This window comes from Cetorhinus maximus, chromosome 5 (assembly GCF_964194155.1).
Source record: "Cetorhinus maximus chromosome 5, sCetMax3.hap1.1, whole genome shotgun sequence".
NCBI lineage: Eukaryota > Metazoa > Chordata > Chondrichthyes > Lamniformes > Cetorhinidae > Cetorhinus > Cetorhinus maximus.
Window position 1 is genome coordinate 82,852,832 of NC_135883.1, and position 18,243 is coordinate 82,871,074.

The following is an 18,243-nucleotide window of genomic DNA, read 5'->3' on the forward strand; positions in this document are numbered from 1 at the left end:
GGCAAATGAGAGCCCACCTACCATCGAAACAACATGTTTCCTAGGAATGCATAATTAATGAGGCGGGATTGGGACGATACGGCGTGAAAAGTCGACATTGTGGCCGGCAGGTTAAAACATCCTTTTTCCTGCCCGCTACCACACTTACTACAAATCTGGGACGATTTTGCCGTTGGGTGTGCAGGGAACAATTTCCAAACTTGCAAGTGACAAACTTGGAAGTATTGTGCATTGTGAGGAGGATAGTGATAGACTTCAAGAGAATATAGACAAGCTAGTAGAATGCATGGATATGTGGCAGATGAAATTTAATGCTGATAAGTGTGAAATATACATTTTGGTAGGAAGAATTAGGAAACATGATACAAAATAAATAAAGGATACAATTCTAAAAGATGGACCAGAGAAGAGGGATCCATGGGAATATATGCACAAATTATTGACGATTAGAGGACAGGTTGAGAAAGTGGTCAACAAGGCATTTGGGATCCTGGGCTTTATAAATAGAAGCATAGAGTACAAAGGGAAGAAGTTATGGTGAATTTTTATAAAACATAGGTTTTGCCAGAAGAATTTTGCCTAATTCCAGACACAACGCTTTAGGAAGGATGTGAAGGCATCAGAGAAGGTGCAGAAAAGATTTACGAGAATGGTTCTTGCAGTTACATGGATAGATTAGCGAAGCTGGGGTTGTTCTGCTTAGAGCAGAGAAGCTTGAGAGAAGATTTGATGGAGGTGTTCAAGATCATAAGGCGTCTGGAGAGATTAGATCAGGAGAACCTGTTCCCATTGGTGGAAGGGTCGAGAACCAGAGGATGCTAATTTAGGTGAATGACAAAAGAATAGTCTTTTTTATGCTGAGAGTGCTTAGGATCTGGAACATACTGCCTGAGAGTGTGGTGGTATTGGCAGATTGAAGGGAATCAGATAATTATCGGAGGAGAAAGAAATGCTTGGCTACAGGGGAAAGATGGGGAAATGGACTAGCTGAGTTGTTCTTCCAGAGACCCTGAAAAGGCTTGACAAGCCAAATGGCTGGCTCATTTGCTGAAACCATTCTATGATTGAGGTAAACAAGAGCTTTCACTTTCAGAAATTATGAATAACTCTTGCTATTTATTGAAAACCAATATATATTAAGAGATTAGAAAAATGGATACATTTAGATGTAGTTAAAAAGATATCAAATCATATATAGTGAGACTGTAAATTACCCTAGTATTACATTGATTTTATCGGAGATGACAAGGATCATGATACCATAATATATAATATTGATAATGTTGGCTTTTGAAAAGGGCTCTTTAAATAAAAGTAGTTTTTATAACTCCAATTCTACCTGCCCTCTTTCTTGCCTTTTTCTTCCATCTTTGCTATTCACTCTATCAGGAATATCAGCTGCTTTAGCTTTTATTTTACCTTATTTCTTTGTTTTATTATTTTGAAATGAAATCTTACCCATTTTTCTGTCACCTACCACCTTGCTACCCATTCTGGAGAAAGAATCCATGTAAGTAAAATCTGGTCCCTGATTAGTTGTAAACTGCTTTCAAAAGCCAGTTTACTAACCAGTTAGGAGACTGAACATTGAAGTTTAATCTGGTTACATTATTGGAGTGACCAGACAAAGTTGTGATTTTTGTTTTTTGGTGGGGAATGGGTGAATAAATATAGGCCCAAAATACCCAAGACAATGCAGCAACCCAAGGAAATGAACATTCTGAAATGGTTTCTCAGTGGCAGATTCAACAGTTAAAGATTATTTTGTGATTATTCAATGCATTAACATTTTTGCATTGAAGCGTATTGTTTACACACAGTTTGATTAAAAATGAATTAGAATACTTTACTCAGCATGATTCCTTGGTGGTTACGTTTAGCAAATTTGTAAATGCGTTTGTAGGTTTTTTTTCTGCTCACAGTTTCTCAAAGGACATGTTTGTAATTTTGCTGTGTTTGCTGTGTTACAGAGAAGTCTTCACAGATTGATTTAAAATGTCACTCTGCGTAGTTATCAGAAATGTAGATAAATCTGATGCTGTATTCTTTTTGTAATGTATGACATAATTATGCAGCTCGAGCCAGCCGCTGTGGTTGAAGATTATCGAGCTACTGGCAAAAAGACAGTTTAAGATCTTGCTGGTTAGGCTATTTAATGCTTAAATATAATCTAAACAACAGCTGTACTTTCCACTAATTTTGATTATTATGTTCAAGTAAAAACACTGAGCAAACTGATTGTTTCCCCTGTTTTTTTCTCCCCCCAGGAACAATATCGATTCTGTTATGATGTTGCTTTGGAATATCTTGAATCTTCATAGTAACTACATTTACATCTTTGAAAAGTTGTGCTAATTTTTGAAAGAAAATTGTCACTAAGCCTGTGCATGAAGAGTCTACATTTAAATGAGGGAATTGGTTTTAACTATCTTAAGTATTCTGTCTCTATTATAAAACAATGTATATGTATGTATCCAAACTATTAACCAGAGAGCATCCTATGCCATCATAATGATGTGATCTGGGTGTGGATATCATTGCTCAGTGAGAGGTTAAAAACATGTCAGTGTTAGTCAACAAAAGTTTTGGATTTTTTTTTAAATACAACCAACCTGTTGGTCTGCATGCACAAATTTGTACAGAGTGATGCTACACCTTATTTTGAACCAAGCTTATTGGAAAGCAGAAATGTGTGCAGCAGTGTAAAATAGCCTTTGCATGCTGCCACAGTAAATGTGCTAATATTTGGACTGGCTTATTAAAGTTTAATGTGTAATCTGCTGGATCACAACAGATAATTTGTAGCGCAACTTTTATTATAAGCCAAAGATGAGTGTAAATATGTCTATATGAAGAAAGCACATTGTATTTATTGTTTGCTTGTAATTCTGTTGACAGCTGAACAATCTTTCTTTTCAGAATTATTTTTGCCAGAGCTTTTAAGTTCAGATGTTTTTAAGTAGTTTACTTTTGTATGTAGTGGTCAGTGTAGGTCACTGACTTTTTTAATTAATGCTTAGTAATGTTTACAGTATGTAAATTAGTTAATTACACCTATTCAATAATAGAACATTGATTTTTTGGGAAGTATATAAATTGGGACCAAATGCAGGGTTTTTTTGTTCTTGGTGGTACATTCTAAAATTTTCTTCCACAAGTGTTAGTAAATTAGTTTAAATAAAGCTAAGTGTGACTTATTGTCAACTGTACCTGGTTTAAATGCCTATAGTGATGATTCATTACTGCTGATAACTGAAGCAGTATTAGAGGTAACTTACTACAAGAGGTTTAAGGTAAAAATGTGTACTGAGTTTGTTTAAAGGTAATCCAGCAGGGAAATCAACAAAAGAATCTTTCTGTTTAGGATGAATGGTGTAATAAATTAGTTATTTGTGATGTATTTTCTGTGTCATTTAAATGTTGTTTTAAAAAATCAAGATGACTTTGGGTATAGCAGAACAAGTGATTGAATAAAGACATCAAGTGATCTGAAGTGTTGAAGAATGCTTATGAACATTTTCTAGTGACCTTCATGTTCCCGCCCTTCCTGTTGGAGCCTGCTCCACCACACATCTTGCTCTCTAATTGCCAGGAGTGGGGTAGAGACTTCATCCTCTCTGTAACTGACTGCTGAGAAATACATAGAAATGTCAGGGTTGCTAGATTCTAATAAGTTTTACTATGACAGATAAAACTAACACCTTTTATAAACTGCAGCTTTCCCCAACTTAGTAACCTTTGCTTAGTTTAAAAGTTTTCATATTAAGGTCCTCACAAAGCTTCATCAATAGGGAACAGTATACGATCAGTGGGGAAATTACAAACTTGTTTTTCTTGTGACTGGCATTGCGGATTATGCTGAAGTCAATGGAATTGGGAGAAATGCATAATGGGCAGCTCAATCAATATCGCTGGTTTTGCAAAGACCTCCACTTGCAAGTTCCCTTCCAGCCATCACCATCCTGATCTGGAACTATATCATCATTCCTTCACGATCGCTGGTTCAAAAACCTTCCTATCGGCACCGTGGGTGTACCTACACCAGCTGTTCAAGAAGGCAGCTCACCACCCCATTCTCAAGGCAGTTAGGGATGGGCAACAAATGCTGGCCTTGCTGGTAACGCTCTGATCCCATGAAATAATTTTTTTTGAATCATCCAAAGTCAAAAGTTACCCCCCACCAAAAAAGTGTTGAATTAAAGGAGACCCCATGGCAGGGCAGAAACTGTTTGAAAGCTGCATATAGCACTGATTCATGGCAATATGGTCCTTGATCTGCACTTCCTTCTGTTGCAATCAGAATATTTCTAAACCCTATTTACACAGAGGCTGAGGGAACCAATGAAATTATCCATAAGATTTTTCATTGATCTAGAACATATTATAATGCTTGGAGCACAAAATCTCAAGATCTTATGGGACAATTTGAAGTGCCAAAAATTGGCAAACTTTTAAACAGCTATGTGAGTTGCAATTCACACCATTCATAAAGTGGACAAAGCAACCCTGAGGGGAAACAGTGCCCAAAACCAACAAGGTGTAAAAGCGGGGAATCAACAGGAGACAGAGCATTGTGAGAACAAATGAACAAAAAAAAATCAAGGAGTGATATCACAGGGCAGCAGGTAGGTGATTAGTTGATTGGAGAGGCTGGATATTAGGAGCATGGACCAAAAGTAGTTAGAGTGCAGCGCAATGTTAAGTGAACACGAGAGTCAGGAGAGAGGTAAAATGTCATCAGCTCAAGGAAAGGTGCTAAATGTTGAGTAGCAGGTGAGTTTTTTTGTTATTATGTAAATCTATAGTTTATTTCTGTTACGCTTAGTCTAATAAATAGAGGCGTGGCAGGGATCCTTGATCCCATAGAATGCACATCAACTCCAAGATGTTTCTCATGTCCTGGACACCCATGTACAGCAAATGTCATCAGATGAATCTAAAATTCTAAAGGAGGTACAAGAACAGATAGACTTTGCAAAAGCAGATGCGGGATTTGTATATGTGCACAAATCATTGCAGATGGCAGGTCTGGTTGAGAAAGTGGTTACAAGGGATCCTGGGCTTTATAGATAGAGGCTTAGAGTAGGAAAGCAAGGAAATTATGATGAATGTTTATGAAACTCTTGGTAAACCTCAGTTGGAATATTGTGTTCAATTCTGGTCACCTTACTTTAGGAACGATATGAAAACCTTAGAGAATGTTCCTGGGGATGAGGGACCTTCAATTATGAGGATAGATTGGAGAAGCTGGGGTTGTTCTCCTTAGAGAAAAGAAGGTTGAAAGGAGATTTGATAGAAATGTTCAAATAATGAAGGATTTGGACAGAGTAGATAGGGTGAAACTATTCCTACAAAGAGTCAAAAAACAGAGGATACCGATTTAAAGAGATTGACAAACGAACCGGAGGCGACATGAGGGAAAACATTTTTACACAGTGAGTGATTCAGATCTGGCATGAGAGTGTGATGAGGGCAGATACAATTGGGACTTTCAAAAGGGGATTGGATTAGCACTTGAAGAGAAAAAAGCACGGCGTAGTGGGATTGGCTGAGTTGTTCTTGCCTGGACTTGATGGGCCAACTAGTCGCCACCTGTGCTGTAACCATTCTGTGATTCTATGACTGCTTGCCTGAAGGCCGAGTGATTGGCAACAATGCAGGTTTGTGTGCCAGGTCTATGGAAAAGTTTGGTGGCACCATGGCAAGTTCAGTGGATAAAGATCCCGTGCTATGCCTTCATTTTTGAAGTGTCCCTGAAAGTATAACCTACTGTGATTGGGGGGTGGGGAGTCTAAGGAAGCACTCAATATTATTCAAGCATTGACATATTTTAATAGAGTTGTTGTATCTGCCTTCAGATGAGCTTTGGGAAGAGGGATGTCCACACACATCTGCCAAAGTGAAATATGTTCAAGTCAATCAGGAAATGTGTTTGTTTGGTTTCTGACACATAGGCACAGAGCATTTCCCATGCAGTTGGCAGATCTATGACACTCAATAGGTCTTTTTCTTCAAATCTGATCAGGTAGGATGATTCCAGTTAGGAAGCTCATTGGTGTAACTGAGAGCTGTCTGAGGAAAAATAGAACTCCAGGGGCAGGATTTTACCATCAACGAGCAGGGGCGGGGCCCGCACGCCGACGCGTAAAATGACACGGGATGACGTCAGGTGGAACACCCGACGTCACCCCGCCCGTCGACCTGTCAATGGTCAATTAAGGCCATTGACAGATTAATTAAAGTAATTAGTGGACCTGCCCATCCAACCTTAAGGTTGGCAGGCAGGCCAGGAGCCCCAGTGGCAACTAGAAAAAACATGAAACCTCATCCACCGGCAGGATGAGGTTTCATGTAGGGTTTTCAAAATTTTAATGAAGTTGTTATGGAAATTATGAACATGTCCCAACTCATGTGACATTGTCACATGAGGGGACATGTAAGGGAAATTTTTTTCTATTTTTAATATTGTTGACAGTAGAGGCGATCCCCCTGAGGCAGCACTTAGCCTCAGGGAGATGAGTGCGCTCTTTCATGGTATACCCCCCAACCCGCACAGGGAGCGCATAGCGTTTCCCGTCGGATGTCACGCTGGGCGGGCCTTCATTGGCCCGCATAAAATTGCGCTGCGCCTCCGATTTGGAGCGCCGATCAGAAGCGCGCCTGAACACGCCCACCCATCAACTCCCCACCCCCCCACCCCGGACGGGGAGAAAATTCAGCCCCAGATTTCCATTCCCGAAAATCTAATTGGCAGCAAAAAACAAAGTGTGAAACGGTTGTAGAATGGCTGTAACATACCTATCTTCATGTTTTTGTGTTCTCAGTGCCTTCAATGTACTTAACAATTACCAAGATTGCTGGATACCCCTTTCACATGGCAGGAAATGACATGCAAAATCTTTAAGTTACTCGACAAATGAAGTTACTCCTATTATAAAAGCAAAAAAACTGCAGATGCTGGAAATCCAAAACAAGAATACCTGGAAAAACTCAGCAGGTCTGACAGCATCTGCGGAGAGGAACACAGTTAACATTTCGAGTCCATATGACTCGTCACATCTGTTCTGATGATGCTTTCAAAAACAGTTCCTCTGACATGTCTTCCTTCTTCCTTAACCGAGGTTTTCCACCCACGGTGGTTGACAGGGCCCTCAACCGTGTCTGGCCCATCTCCCGCGCATCCGCCCTCACACCTTCCTCTCCCTCCCAGAACCATGATAGGGTCCCCCTTGTCCTCACTTATCAACCCACCGGCCTCCGCATTCAAAGGATCATCCTCCGCCATTTCTGCCAACTCCAGCATGATGCCACCACCAAACACATCTTCCCTTCACCCCACCCCCGGGTGGCATTCCACAGGGATCATTCCTTCCGGGACACCCTGGTCCACTCCTCCATCACCCCCTGCACCTCAACCCCCTCCCACGGCACCTTCCCATGCAACCACAGAAGGTGCAACACCTGCCCCTTTACTTCCCCTCTCCTCACCATCCAAGGGCCCAAACACTCCTTTCAAGTGAAGCAGCATTTCACTTGCATTTCCCTCAATTTAATCTACTGCATTCGTTGCTCTACATTGCGGAACACCTTCAGTCTGTCCACAAGCATGACCCAGACCTCCCTGTTGCTTGCCATTTCAACACTCCACCCTGCTCTCATACCCACATGTCCGTCCTTGGCCAGCTGCATTGTTCCAGTGAAGCTCAACGCAAACTGGAGGAACAGCACCTCAGCTTCCGACTAGGCACTTTACAGCCTTCCGGACTGAATATTGGGTTCAACAATTTTAGATCATGAACTCTCTCCTCCATCCCCACCCCCTTTCCGATCCCCCTTTTTTCCAATAATTTATATAGATTTTTCTTTTCCCACCTATTTCCATTATTTTTAAATGTATTTCCATCCATTGTTTTATCTTTGCCTTTTAGCCTATTTTGATCCCTTCCCCCCACCCCACCCCCACTAGGGCTATCTGTACCTTTAGATAATATCACCAGCTTCAACACCTCTTTGTCCTTTTGTCTATGACATCTTTTGGTTATCTCCACCTATCATTGGCCCTCTATCCAGCTCTACTTGTCCTACCCCGCCCCCCCCCCTTAAACCAGCTTATATTTCACCTCTTTTCTATTTTTCCTTAGTTCTGTTGAACAGTCATACGGACTCGCAACGTTAACTGTGTTCCTCTCCGCAGATGCTGTCAGACCTGCTGTGTTTTTCAAGGTATTTTTGCTTTTGTTTTACTCCTATTATATGTGGATATTGCCTCAGCCACCAGTCCTGAACAGTAGAATTGGCATTAGGGTAAACATGAGGCCTCCTCCAGAGGTCCCCAGCATCACAGATGCCAGTCTTCAGCCAATTTGATTCACTCAACGTGATATCAAGAAATGGTTGAAGATACTGCAAAACTATGGGCCCTGACAACATTCCGGCAACAGTACTGATGACTCGTGCTCCAGAACTTGCCGTGCCCCGCGCCAAGCTGTTCCAGTACAGCTACAACACTGGCATCTACCCGGCTATGTGGAAAATTGCTCAGGTATGTCCTGGCACAAAGGAAGATGGCTGTGGTTGTTGGAGGTCAGTCATCTCAGCTCCAGGACATCACCGCAGGAGTTCCTCAGGGTAGTGTCTTAGGTCCAACCATCTTCAGATGCATCATCAATGACCTCCCATCATAAAGTCAGAAGTGGAGATGTTCGCTGATGATTGCACAATGTTCACCATTCATGACTTCTCAGATACTGAAGTAGTCCATGTCCAAATGCAGCAAGACTTGGACAATATTCAGGCTTGGGCTGACAAATGACAAGTAACATTCGCGCCACACAAGTGTCAGGCAATGACCATCTCCAACAAGAGAGAATCCAACCATTGCCCCTTGATGTTCAATGGCATTACCATCACTGAATCCCACACTATCAACATCCTGGGGGTTACCATTGACCAGAAACTGAACTGGACTAGCCATATAAATACTATGGCTACAAGAGCAAGTCAGAGGCTATGAATCGTGCGACAAGTAACTGACTCCCCAAAGCCTGTCCGCCATCTACAAGGCACAAGTCAGGAGTGTGATGAAATACTCCCCACTTGCCTGGATGAGTGCAGCTCCTACAACGCTCAAGAAGCTGGACACCATCCAGGACAAAGCAGTCCACTTGATTAGCACCACATCCACAAACATTCACTCCCTCCACATAGTAGCAGCAGTGCTTACCATCTACAAGATGCACTGCAGGAATTCATCAAGGCTCCTTAGAAAGCACCTTCTGAACCCACGACCACTACCATCTAGAAGGACAAGGGCAGCAGGTAGATGGCAACATCACCACCTGGAATTTCCCCTCCAAGTTACTCACCATCCTGACTTGGAAATATATTGCCGTTCCTTCACTGTCACTGGGTCAAAATCCTAGAACTCTTTTCCTAACAGCACTTTGGTGTACCTACACCACATGGACTGCAGCAGTTCAAGAAGGTAGCTCACCACCACCTTCTCAAGGGCAACTAGGGATGGGCAATAAATGCTGGCCCAGCCAGCGACACCCACATCCCGTGAATGAATAAAACTAAATGGGCAGTTTCTGCTGGTGTGGAATTTCCAGCCTCCAGTTTTATACTGCAACAACAAGGAATCAATAATGGTGCATCTAGGTCTGTGTTTTAAATAAAATATGTGGGAATTAGATTAAATTGTATCAATTGAAGAAATTGGGTGCAATGTAATGAATGTCGTTGTTCTGTGCTACAGTTTTATGATATATCTGCTTCAAGACTTATGGTTTTAATTGAATGTGTGACCATTAATTAAGCCAATCCTATTCTGCCCAGGATAACCCTATTAACATTGGAATCTAATTTTAGGGGTCTATTATTTAGATCTCTAACATAAATCAAAGCCATTTATGTTTAGTACTGCCAGTTCTCTCAATCTTTAATTGAAAGAGTAAGCAGCAGTCTTTGCTAATGTTTCCCCTACAACCACCACCACCACAAGAGTGCCGACTGAAAGTAACCACTCTTGCTTCTAAATATTGGAGTCTCTTCAACCATTTAATAAAGAGGTCCAGTGTTCATATCATTATAATTATTATCAAAAAAGTGATTCATTTTAATGTTGTTTCTATACTCGGTCGGAAACCATAATATATGATCAAAGCTTTCTATATAAACTCCAGGAAAGAACATTAAAAGTACAAATCTTGTATCAACTTCAATAAGCATTGTATTAAAATCAACAGTCTCAATAACAGTCTGCAGCCAAGGGAATGCACTTTGAAGGCAAATACTTGTAGCAACATGCTTTTTCCCCTCTGGTGAGCCCATTAAAACAGAGATTATTCCTCTATGCCTGGTTCTAGAATTTGTTTTTACACAACAATTTGTTCTGTTCTGGAATGCACTGCCTGAAAGATTGATGGAAAAAAATGCAATAAGAACTTTCAAATGAGAATTGGATATATACGTGCTAAGCAAGCATTTTTCAGATCTGTGGGAAAGAGCAGGGAAGTGGGAATAATTGGATAGCTCTTTTAAAACTGGCAGTGGCACAATTGACTAAATGATCTCCTTCTATACTGTATGATTCTTAATTTCACCATCCACACCTTTAGTAGCTGCTCTATGATTTCTATGACTCTGCAAACCTGAACAAAGCTTGATGAGTCAGCTGCAGCCAATTTTTCAAAATTACTGCTAGTTCTCAAATATTCTCTGAGTTCAGTTACTCATCCAAAAGCTTTCATTAGCAAAAGAAGTGAAATTTTACAAATCTGTGCTCTAGTACAGAATATTTTGCAGCGAGAGCACATGCAAGAAATTTTGGCCATGAAGCCAGTGCAGATTATCCATAATGGTTAGAATATCTCGAAGACTCTGCTAGATTCTGTCTAAATTCCTGACATGTGCCCCCTGTGCATGAAGCTCCACCACAAGGGTGTGACTTGTGTACAAGACAATAAAATGATGAATATAAGTTTAATGCTTTAGATTTAACTTCATATAGTTGAACCTCCTTAATAGAATATGATCAAAAAAGCAACATCATTTACTGTTGTTCAGCTGGATGTCTTTATCAGCAATATTTCAGCAAACTTGGAAAAATTAACATTGAATAGAAAACTTGTTTTCTATTCAATTCAAAAAGTACATTACAACGTAATTGTTTTGTTCATATTTAACAGGAAGTTCCCTCCAGATGTACAAAAGTCTCTTCTGAAGAAGTATTTCAGATTTCATACTACTTTGAGATTAACAAACGCAGGGTTTCATAGCTCTGCCTTTTGACTTGTCAGAATACATAGAAGTTGCATCATTCAGGAGACTCATAATATTACAGACATATGACATTTATTTTCCTCTAGTTGTTTAAAACATATGTGTGATATAAAATCCCTAAGGGATACCAGTGGTTTCATGCCAATTACATGAACATATCTCTCATTTTGTAATTGGCTTGGAATAACAAGGTGTATTACAATTAAATAATAAATCATACAGAATTCCATTTAATAGAACATATTTAATGTCTGAACATTAGAAGCTTTGCAGTGTAGAATTCCCTGTGGCTACATATAATAGCACTATAGCTCTTTGTTATGCCTTATAACATGCAATTGAGTCCATAGGAGTTTCTCAATATTATTCCCTTATTCCATCAGACATTTTTAATATTATTTCCTTCCCATACACTGAGATGCAACCTCCAGAAAAAAGACATTAAACTGCATTAAGTTGTAATCTGTATTATAACTGTAATTTTCCCACAATCACCGATATCACTTTCAAAATTGATGTAGGAGATTTTAAAAGATATGAATTCTTGCAGTGTATTAGTGTTGAAATAATGGAACAGTACTTGATTGTACCTATTGTACTGCTGTATGTTTCCTCAAGTTTTTTTTTCCCCCTCTCCCCTGAGGTTACATGGCAGTGGGAGAAAGGATAGGATGGAATTATTTAAGTCATGATGCTCCAGCTGTCAAGATGTGAGGCAGGCTAGATAGACCAACTGGTCCTTTCCTGCCCTTCAATTTTGTATGTCCATATATGTTCAGAGTCTTTAGGAAAGATTTTTGGAGGAAGGAGGGAGAAGTTGAATATGACAATTATGACACCTAAAAATTCTGCTGTTCGATGCCTCAATATTGGTCAGACTTTTCAAAGTGCCACCTCCCACACTGCACTTAACAAGTCAGACTGTTTAAACAAGCATTATGAAACAGTGCATGGTGGGCAGGTGTTGACCTCTCTCCCACCTCTTATTTGATAAGAAATGGGTTGTGGACCAATAATCCAGGCCATTGAAATTACCATGCCACTCTGCACTCTAGTTTCACCAAGATGCATAGTGACACAAATATATTGAATTACATTATAGCTGTTCTGTTGTTAAACTGCTTTCCATTCTGTTCTGTAAATCATGAGCTCACACAAAAGCTTCTCCTTGCAACTCTAAAATTTAGCCACGTGAAGTTCCCTGAAGTATTATGAATACTGAACCAATACTCATTGACGTCATTTCTTTCAGAGTTTGAATCTATGCCAGTTCCAGGTAAATTCAGTAACGACTTTGCAAAACCTGTAAACAGACAAAGGGCTAGATTGTCACTACTGAGGCTGGTAGCTCAAGTCGGGAAATTTCCTGAATTTTTTCTTTTTTCTTTCATGAGATATAAGTGTCGCTGGTAAGGCCAGCATTTGTTGCCCATGAATTGACCTTGCTAGGTCATTTCAGAGGGTGTTTTAAGAGTCAGTCACATTGCTGTGGGTCTGGAGTCACATGTAGGCCAGACCAGGTAAGGAAGGCAGATTTTCTTCCCGAAAGGACATTAGTGGACCAGATGGGTTTTTATGACAATCGATGATAGTTTCATTGAGACAAGCTTATATTCCAGATCTATTAATTAAATTTAAATTCCACCAGCTGCCATGGTGGGATTTGAACCCATGTCCCCAGGGCATCAGCCTGGGTCTCTGGATTACTAGACCAGTGACATAACCACTTCACCACTATCTCCCCATTTTTGCTCTGGGGCGGCAGGTGTGGAATGGAGTTGCGGCCGCTGACTCTGGAAGCAGAGCTTGGGGGTTGGTGGCTACAGGGGTGGGTGAGTGCTGAGACAGATTGGTTAGTCAGCCCTCTCGCCTTCACCCCTCCCCTTGCCTACCCTCCATGGCTTCTCAGACCCTCCATGTCAATTCATGGCCTCCTGCAGCACCCCCCACCCCCAACGCAAGCTCATGATCCCACCCACCCTACTGGCCCTTAATACCCAGGATGTCAACTCATGCAAGCCCCACTCCCACCTTGGTCCCTCATACTCTCCATGCCAACTCCCTAGCCACTCACCAGGTATCCACCATGGGCTGACCTCAGGAGCATTGTGGACATGAAAAAAATAAACTTCTAAAAAATCTAATACAGCTCTCACTCCTACTCACTTGATATTGAAAAAAACTCCCATTCCAAAAAAACAAGTTCCCCTACAAGCTACTGACCATCCTGACTTGGAAATATATTACCGTTCCTTCACTGTCGCTGGGTGAAAATGCTGGAACTCCCTTCCTAACAGCACTGAAGGTGTACCTATGCCACAAGAACTGCAGCAGTTCAAGAATGCACTCACCACCACTTTCTCAAGGGCATTTAGGGATGGACAATAAATGCTGGCCTAACCAGCGATGCCCACACCCTGTAAATGAATAAAAAGTGTGTTGCAGCCTCCTTGATTCTAGTACGGTCCCAGCAAATCATTTCCTACAGACTGGGACTGGGAGTTCCATACTAAAATTTTAATACATTGACTGTGCATTATCATGTGATTAGCTTGACGGGGCACAAGTGCATACAATACCAAAGAAACAACACTGTGCTCAGAAGTTATTATGAACTCCAGTATCTAAATACTTTCCTAAAAATATATTCTTAAAACCGTTAAAAACCTTTGAATGTAAGTAATCCTTGAATTTTTATTAGGTGCATGATAATCTTGTAAATCTTCACAGGTTGATTTACATTGTTTTGATTTTTTTTTGATGGTGATGAGAAATTCCGTTATCTTCACTGTCCCCCTAGTGATAATTTCATAGGCTGTTGGTCCCTTTCATTATTATATGCGGAGAGAGGATAATGAAACTTGCAGCAGTTCATAGCATGTCCTGTTTCCCTATCAGTCATAGGGACAGGAGTTGGCCAAGTTTGTTCCACCATTCAATGAGATCATGGCTGGTCTGGGACCTAACTCCATACACCAGCCTCTGTCCCATATCCCTTAGCACCTTTGGCTAACAAAAATCTATCAATCTCAGTTTCAAAAATAACAAGTGATGTAGCATCAATTGTTGTTTGTAGAGGTGAGGTTAACATTTCTACCACCCTTTGCATAAAGAAGTGTTAATAGGACATCACCAGCTCCAAGCAAACTCCAAACATGGTGTTCTGGAGCCAAAATAAGCCTATAATGATTAAAATGGACTACACACAACCAGGGAATCAAAGAACTAGCAGAACACAGGAAGTGAAGTCTAACTCAAGAACTGAAGCTTGAGGTAACTACATCAATTGATTTCCAGACTATGGTATCATGGACAAGTTGATTTTGGAAGAGGACTGGGCGATGGGTGTATTGTTGGCTTGGTGGATCAACTAAGAAATGCAGCAGAGGTAATTGAATGGCTGGTCTCAAAAGACAAAAAAAACTATGACCACCTAGCAGTTTTTCTTGGAGGTGAGAGTAGAATGGGGAAACAGAGATGATTAAAGAGAGAAAAAAGCAAAATTAAAGAGAGTTTGTAATGGATAAAAGAAGCTAGGGTTATATTTGATTTCCAAATGATTAACATCTTGAAGTCAAATTCAACTACGTATTTTGGTGATTTGGTGGTCCATTTTCTGTCACTTGTTAGTAAAGGGTTTTTAGTTGGAAAATAAATTAACCAGTTTGATTGCTCACTTTCTGATGTCACTTCATTTTATATCTATCTTATAAATAAAACTTACTGATTTTCCCACTTTCAGTCAATCCGATATTTATTTGGTAACAATAGAGAACTGTTCATTTCAATCTCTTGCTAATTTTTGCCTTACAGAAATGTGTTGCTGTAAGTGTGATACCTAGGACACATTGAAACCACACTTTGAATGCCATAATGTGACAGATGCACACTAGATGCAAAACTGTTGATTTTATACATGTATTGCTGCTGCATTGTATTTGCTTTCATGCAAAAAGGTTGTTACTATTATGTTTGAAATTCAAAACATATGACTATTTTCTATGGTCATTTGGCAGAATGGTACTGTTTTATAACATTGTGCTTCATTTTGGATATATATTTGCATATATCTTTTTAAGCCTGCAGGATCCTCATTAATATATGCAAATCAGATCCTGGAACATGTTTTATATAATTTTAACAGCCTGCTGGGCAGAGTATATATAATAGAGGTTCTGTTCAATAAATTCTAGTGGTACTCAGCTGAAGCCTGAAAATTTAAGTGTTAAAATTATTTCTGCGGGGCCAGGAGAAGCATGAGTACCCCTCTGCCCCCACAAAGTGGAACTGTTCCTTGAAATGGCGTTGGTGCAGAGCTAGCTGACAGCAGGAAGCCCGTGCAGTACGTGCAGCTCACAGGAAGTATGTTAAGTAGAGCAGACCCTTCGAATGGATTGAGTGACCTGCCTCTGTCAACCAAATAGCTATTGTATCATGCATCTATGTTGGAAAACCTATCTTGCACTGCTGTAATATGAATTATTTTTCATGTCCTAAAATATTAGTAAATAATACTTAATTTTGCTTTTATTTCAGTAATGGTCTTCATGAATCAATCCAACACTTGGTCTTTGCTTCACAAATTTTTAGTCATGTTTATAATTTTAACCTTGGAATAAATCATCAAAGCTTTTGCTTTCTTCATTTTTGATCTCATCATTTTAGGAATTATTTTCAAAATCTGTCATTAGTTTTGCTTCTCTGCATAAACCTGCAAACAGATTTTCATTAATATATTTGTTCTTATTTTTGTCCCAATTTTCATTGATAGAAAGCATTTACATGTGTGCGTGTTGCACCTACAATTTATATAAAATGAGTTGGTAAATCTGGTTGGGTTGTAACATATGGCATTGGTCACCATAACAAACTTAAAATATCACAAAATGGCAGACTTATCTTATCCAAAACTATTGGAATATGTCCTCTCACAATTGACTGAATTTGTGTTTATTAAGTACGGTATTTAGTATCATACTTAGCACTGTTAAATTGGAAACATGTGGCATAGTAGAAATACTAGTGTCCTGAATCCAAAAATGGATTTTTCCAATTAGCATTAATCTGAGAATTTACCACAGAAACAGATTATCTTCTCAAATCCTTTTAACTGAGTGTAAAATATGCATGTTATTGGTTTCTGTTTTCCATTCATTTATTTATTGAATTCAACATTTCACTATGTTGAAGATGCAGTGCAATGTTTGTTTTTGTTGTCTGTGTTCTTTTAATGGGATGAAACACCAGAATTTAGTTTAAGAGCATTGAATGATATGGATACAGATGAAATTTATCATTTTGTTTCTATTAACTTACATGACTAGTTGACTGTGCAGCACACACATTCCAACAAAATTGAACTGTTAACCAGGAGTTTGGACTGAAAGGGTTAAATGATAGCTGTTCTGAATTATGTTAGATTTAGCCTAAGGTATGCAATTGCCTGGCACAAAGTGCTTCTAATTTGTTACCTGTCATAACATTGCAGTACAGCACAAGTCATACCACTGGATTTACAGGTCGTAAAAATCTGTATGAATGTATGGTTTATGCACTAGTTCATAGTAATTCAAGCTATTTAACAGATTACTCTCACCATTAAAATCAATGGCTTTCCCATTTCAAACTAAAACCAATCCTCATAAGTTTATAGGACAAACAAATACATTAACTTCACTATCCTATTGAAGCGTGATTTCTGCTATTGATAAGAGTTTCAATCTTTACCACAAAATAATTGTAAGAATGGAGATGTGTAATAAGAGTTTCGCATATTGAAGTTCAACTGAAGCCACTGCATTTAGAATTGTGATGTCAGCCTTGCAGGTTTCTTTCTCCCTATGAGGAAGAATTTTGTCTCTACTTGGTGCCTCACCTGTGATACAACTGAGATCAGGATCTCAGTGGTGAGAGTAACTATGGGCATGAATGCATAAGCTGCCACTCTGGTGCCACTATATTGCCCACTGGACAACTATTTTGTTTTAATTAATCAAATTAACCTTGCAGTTTTATGTAATATGATGCAAAGGCAAACAATGTGACAAGTAAAAATTCCAGATAAAGTAGAAACACTACAATGATCGTATTGGATGTGACTAACAGGGACATTCTAATGCTGCAGAATGGAGTTTGCATCATTAACTGACCAACCCTTACTAAATTAAAAACTAAATGACATACTGGGGCAGAGAATATAATTGCAGATGGTAAGAATGTGGAATTCAATACCAGATGGAGTGGTTGAAGCAAATAGTATAGATACATTTAAAGGGACAAGCATACGAAGAAAGGAATAGATTGTTACAATGATAGATTTAGATGAGAAAAATTGGGAGGGGGCTCAAATAGAGCATAAACAATGGCCAAATGGCCTGTTTCTGTGCTATATATCCTATGTAATCCTATGGCTGATGCCAGTATTCCTGAGTAAGGAGGCCTGAGACCTATAATCTGCCCAGAGCGTCCTAGTGAATGTATTGAATGTTTTTACCCATCACTGTCTAATGTCCTTTGTGTTTTCCAATGCCTCTCCATACAATGTGCAATTCTCAGTGAGCTACAGACAGCCAACAACCTTTCACATGCCTACTGGAGCAGAACACTGCAGCCCTAGTGCTCCCTGAACATTGTGAGATGTGGCCAAAATGATGCCGATCGACTGATCCCAATTAACTCAGGGAGGCTAGCTCATTTGCACTAAAGCACAGCAACTGTACTAGTGGCGCTGGGCATGTTGTTGACCTCAACTATTTTGAACGACTATTCTGCATCGATACACTAAACAAAAACTTGATCATACAGGAATCTTTACAGCTATTATTGCATCTTGAAATCCAATGTTCAGTATACAGGAGTTCCATGATCCACTTGTTCACTCAGGCTGAGGACAGCACTCCTGCTCCTCCTGCCCACAAAGTGTACCAAAAGAGGCCTTCTGTTCACTGCCGAGTTTTCCAA

At 39.8% G+C, this 18,243-nt stretch overlaps 1 protein-coding gene across 5 annotated transcripts in view; it reads left to right on the plus strand.

The window, feature by feature from the left end:
* The window catches only part of ptprk (protein tyrosine phosphatase receptor type K), a 640,293-nt gene extending 636,806 nt beyond the window's left edge, over positions 1 to 3,487 (plus strand). For all 5 annotated transcript variants that reach the window (XM_078542126.1, XM_078542128.1, XM_078542127.1 and 2 more), the window contains one exon: positions 2,268 to 3,487. In XM_078542126.1, the coding sequence (XP_078398252.1) occupies positions 2,268 to 2,321 (54 nt within the window). In that variant the 3' untranslated portion in view covers positions 2,322 to 3,487. The remainder of the gene's footprint in view (positions 1 to 2,267) is intronic.
* The last annotated feature ends 14,756 nt before the right edge of the window (positions 3,488 to 18,243 follow it).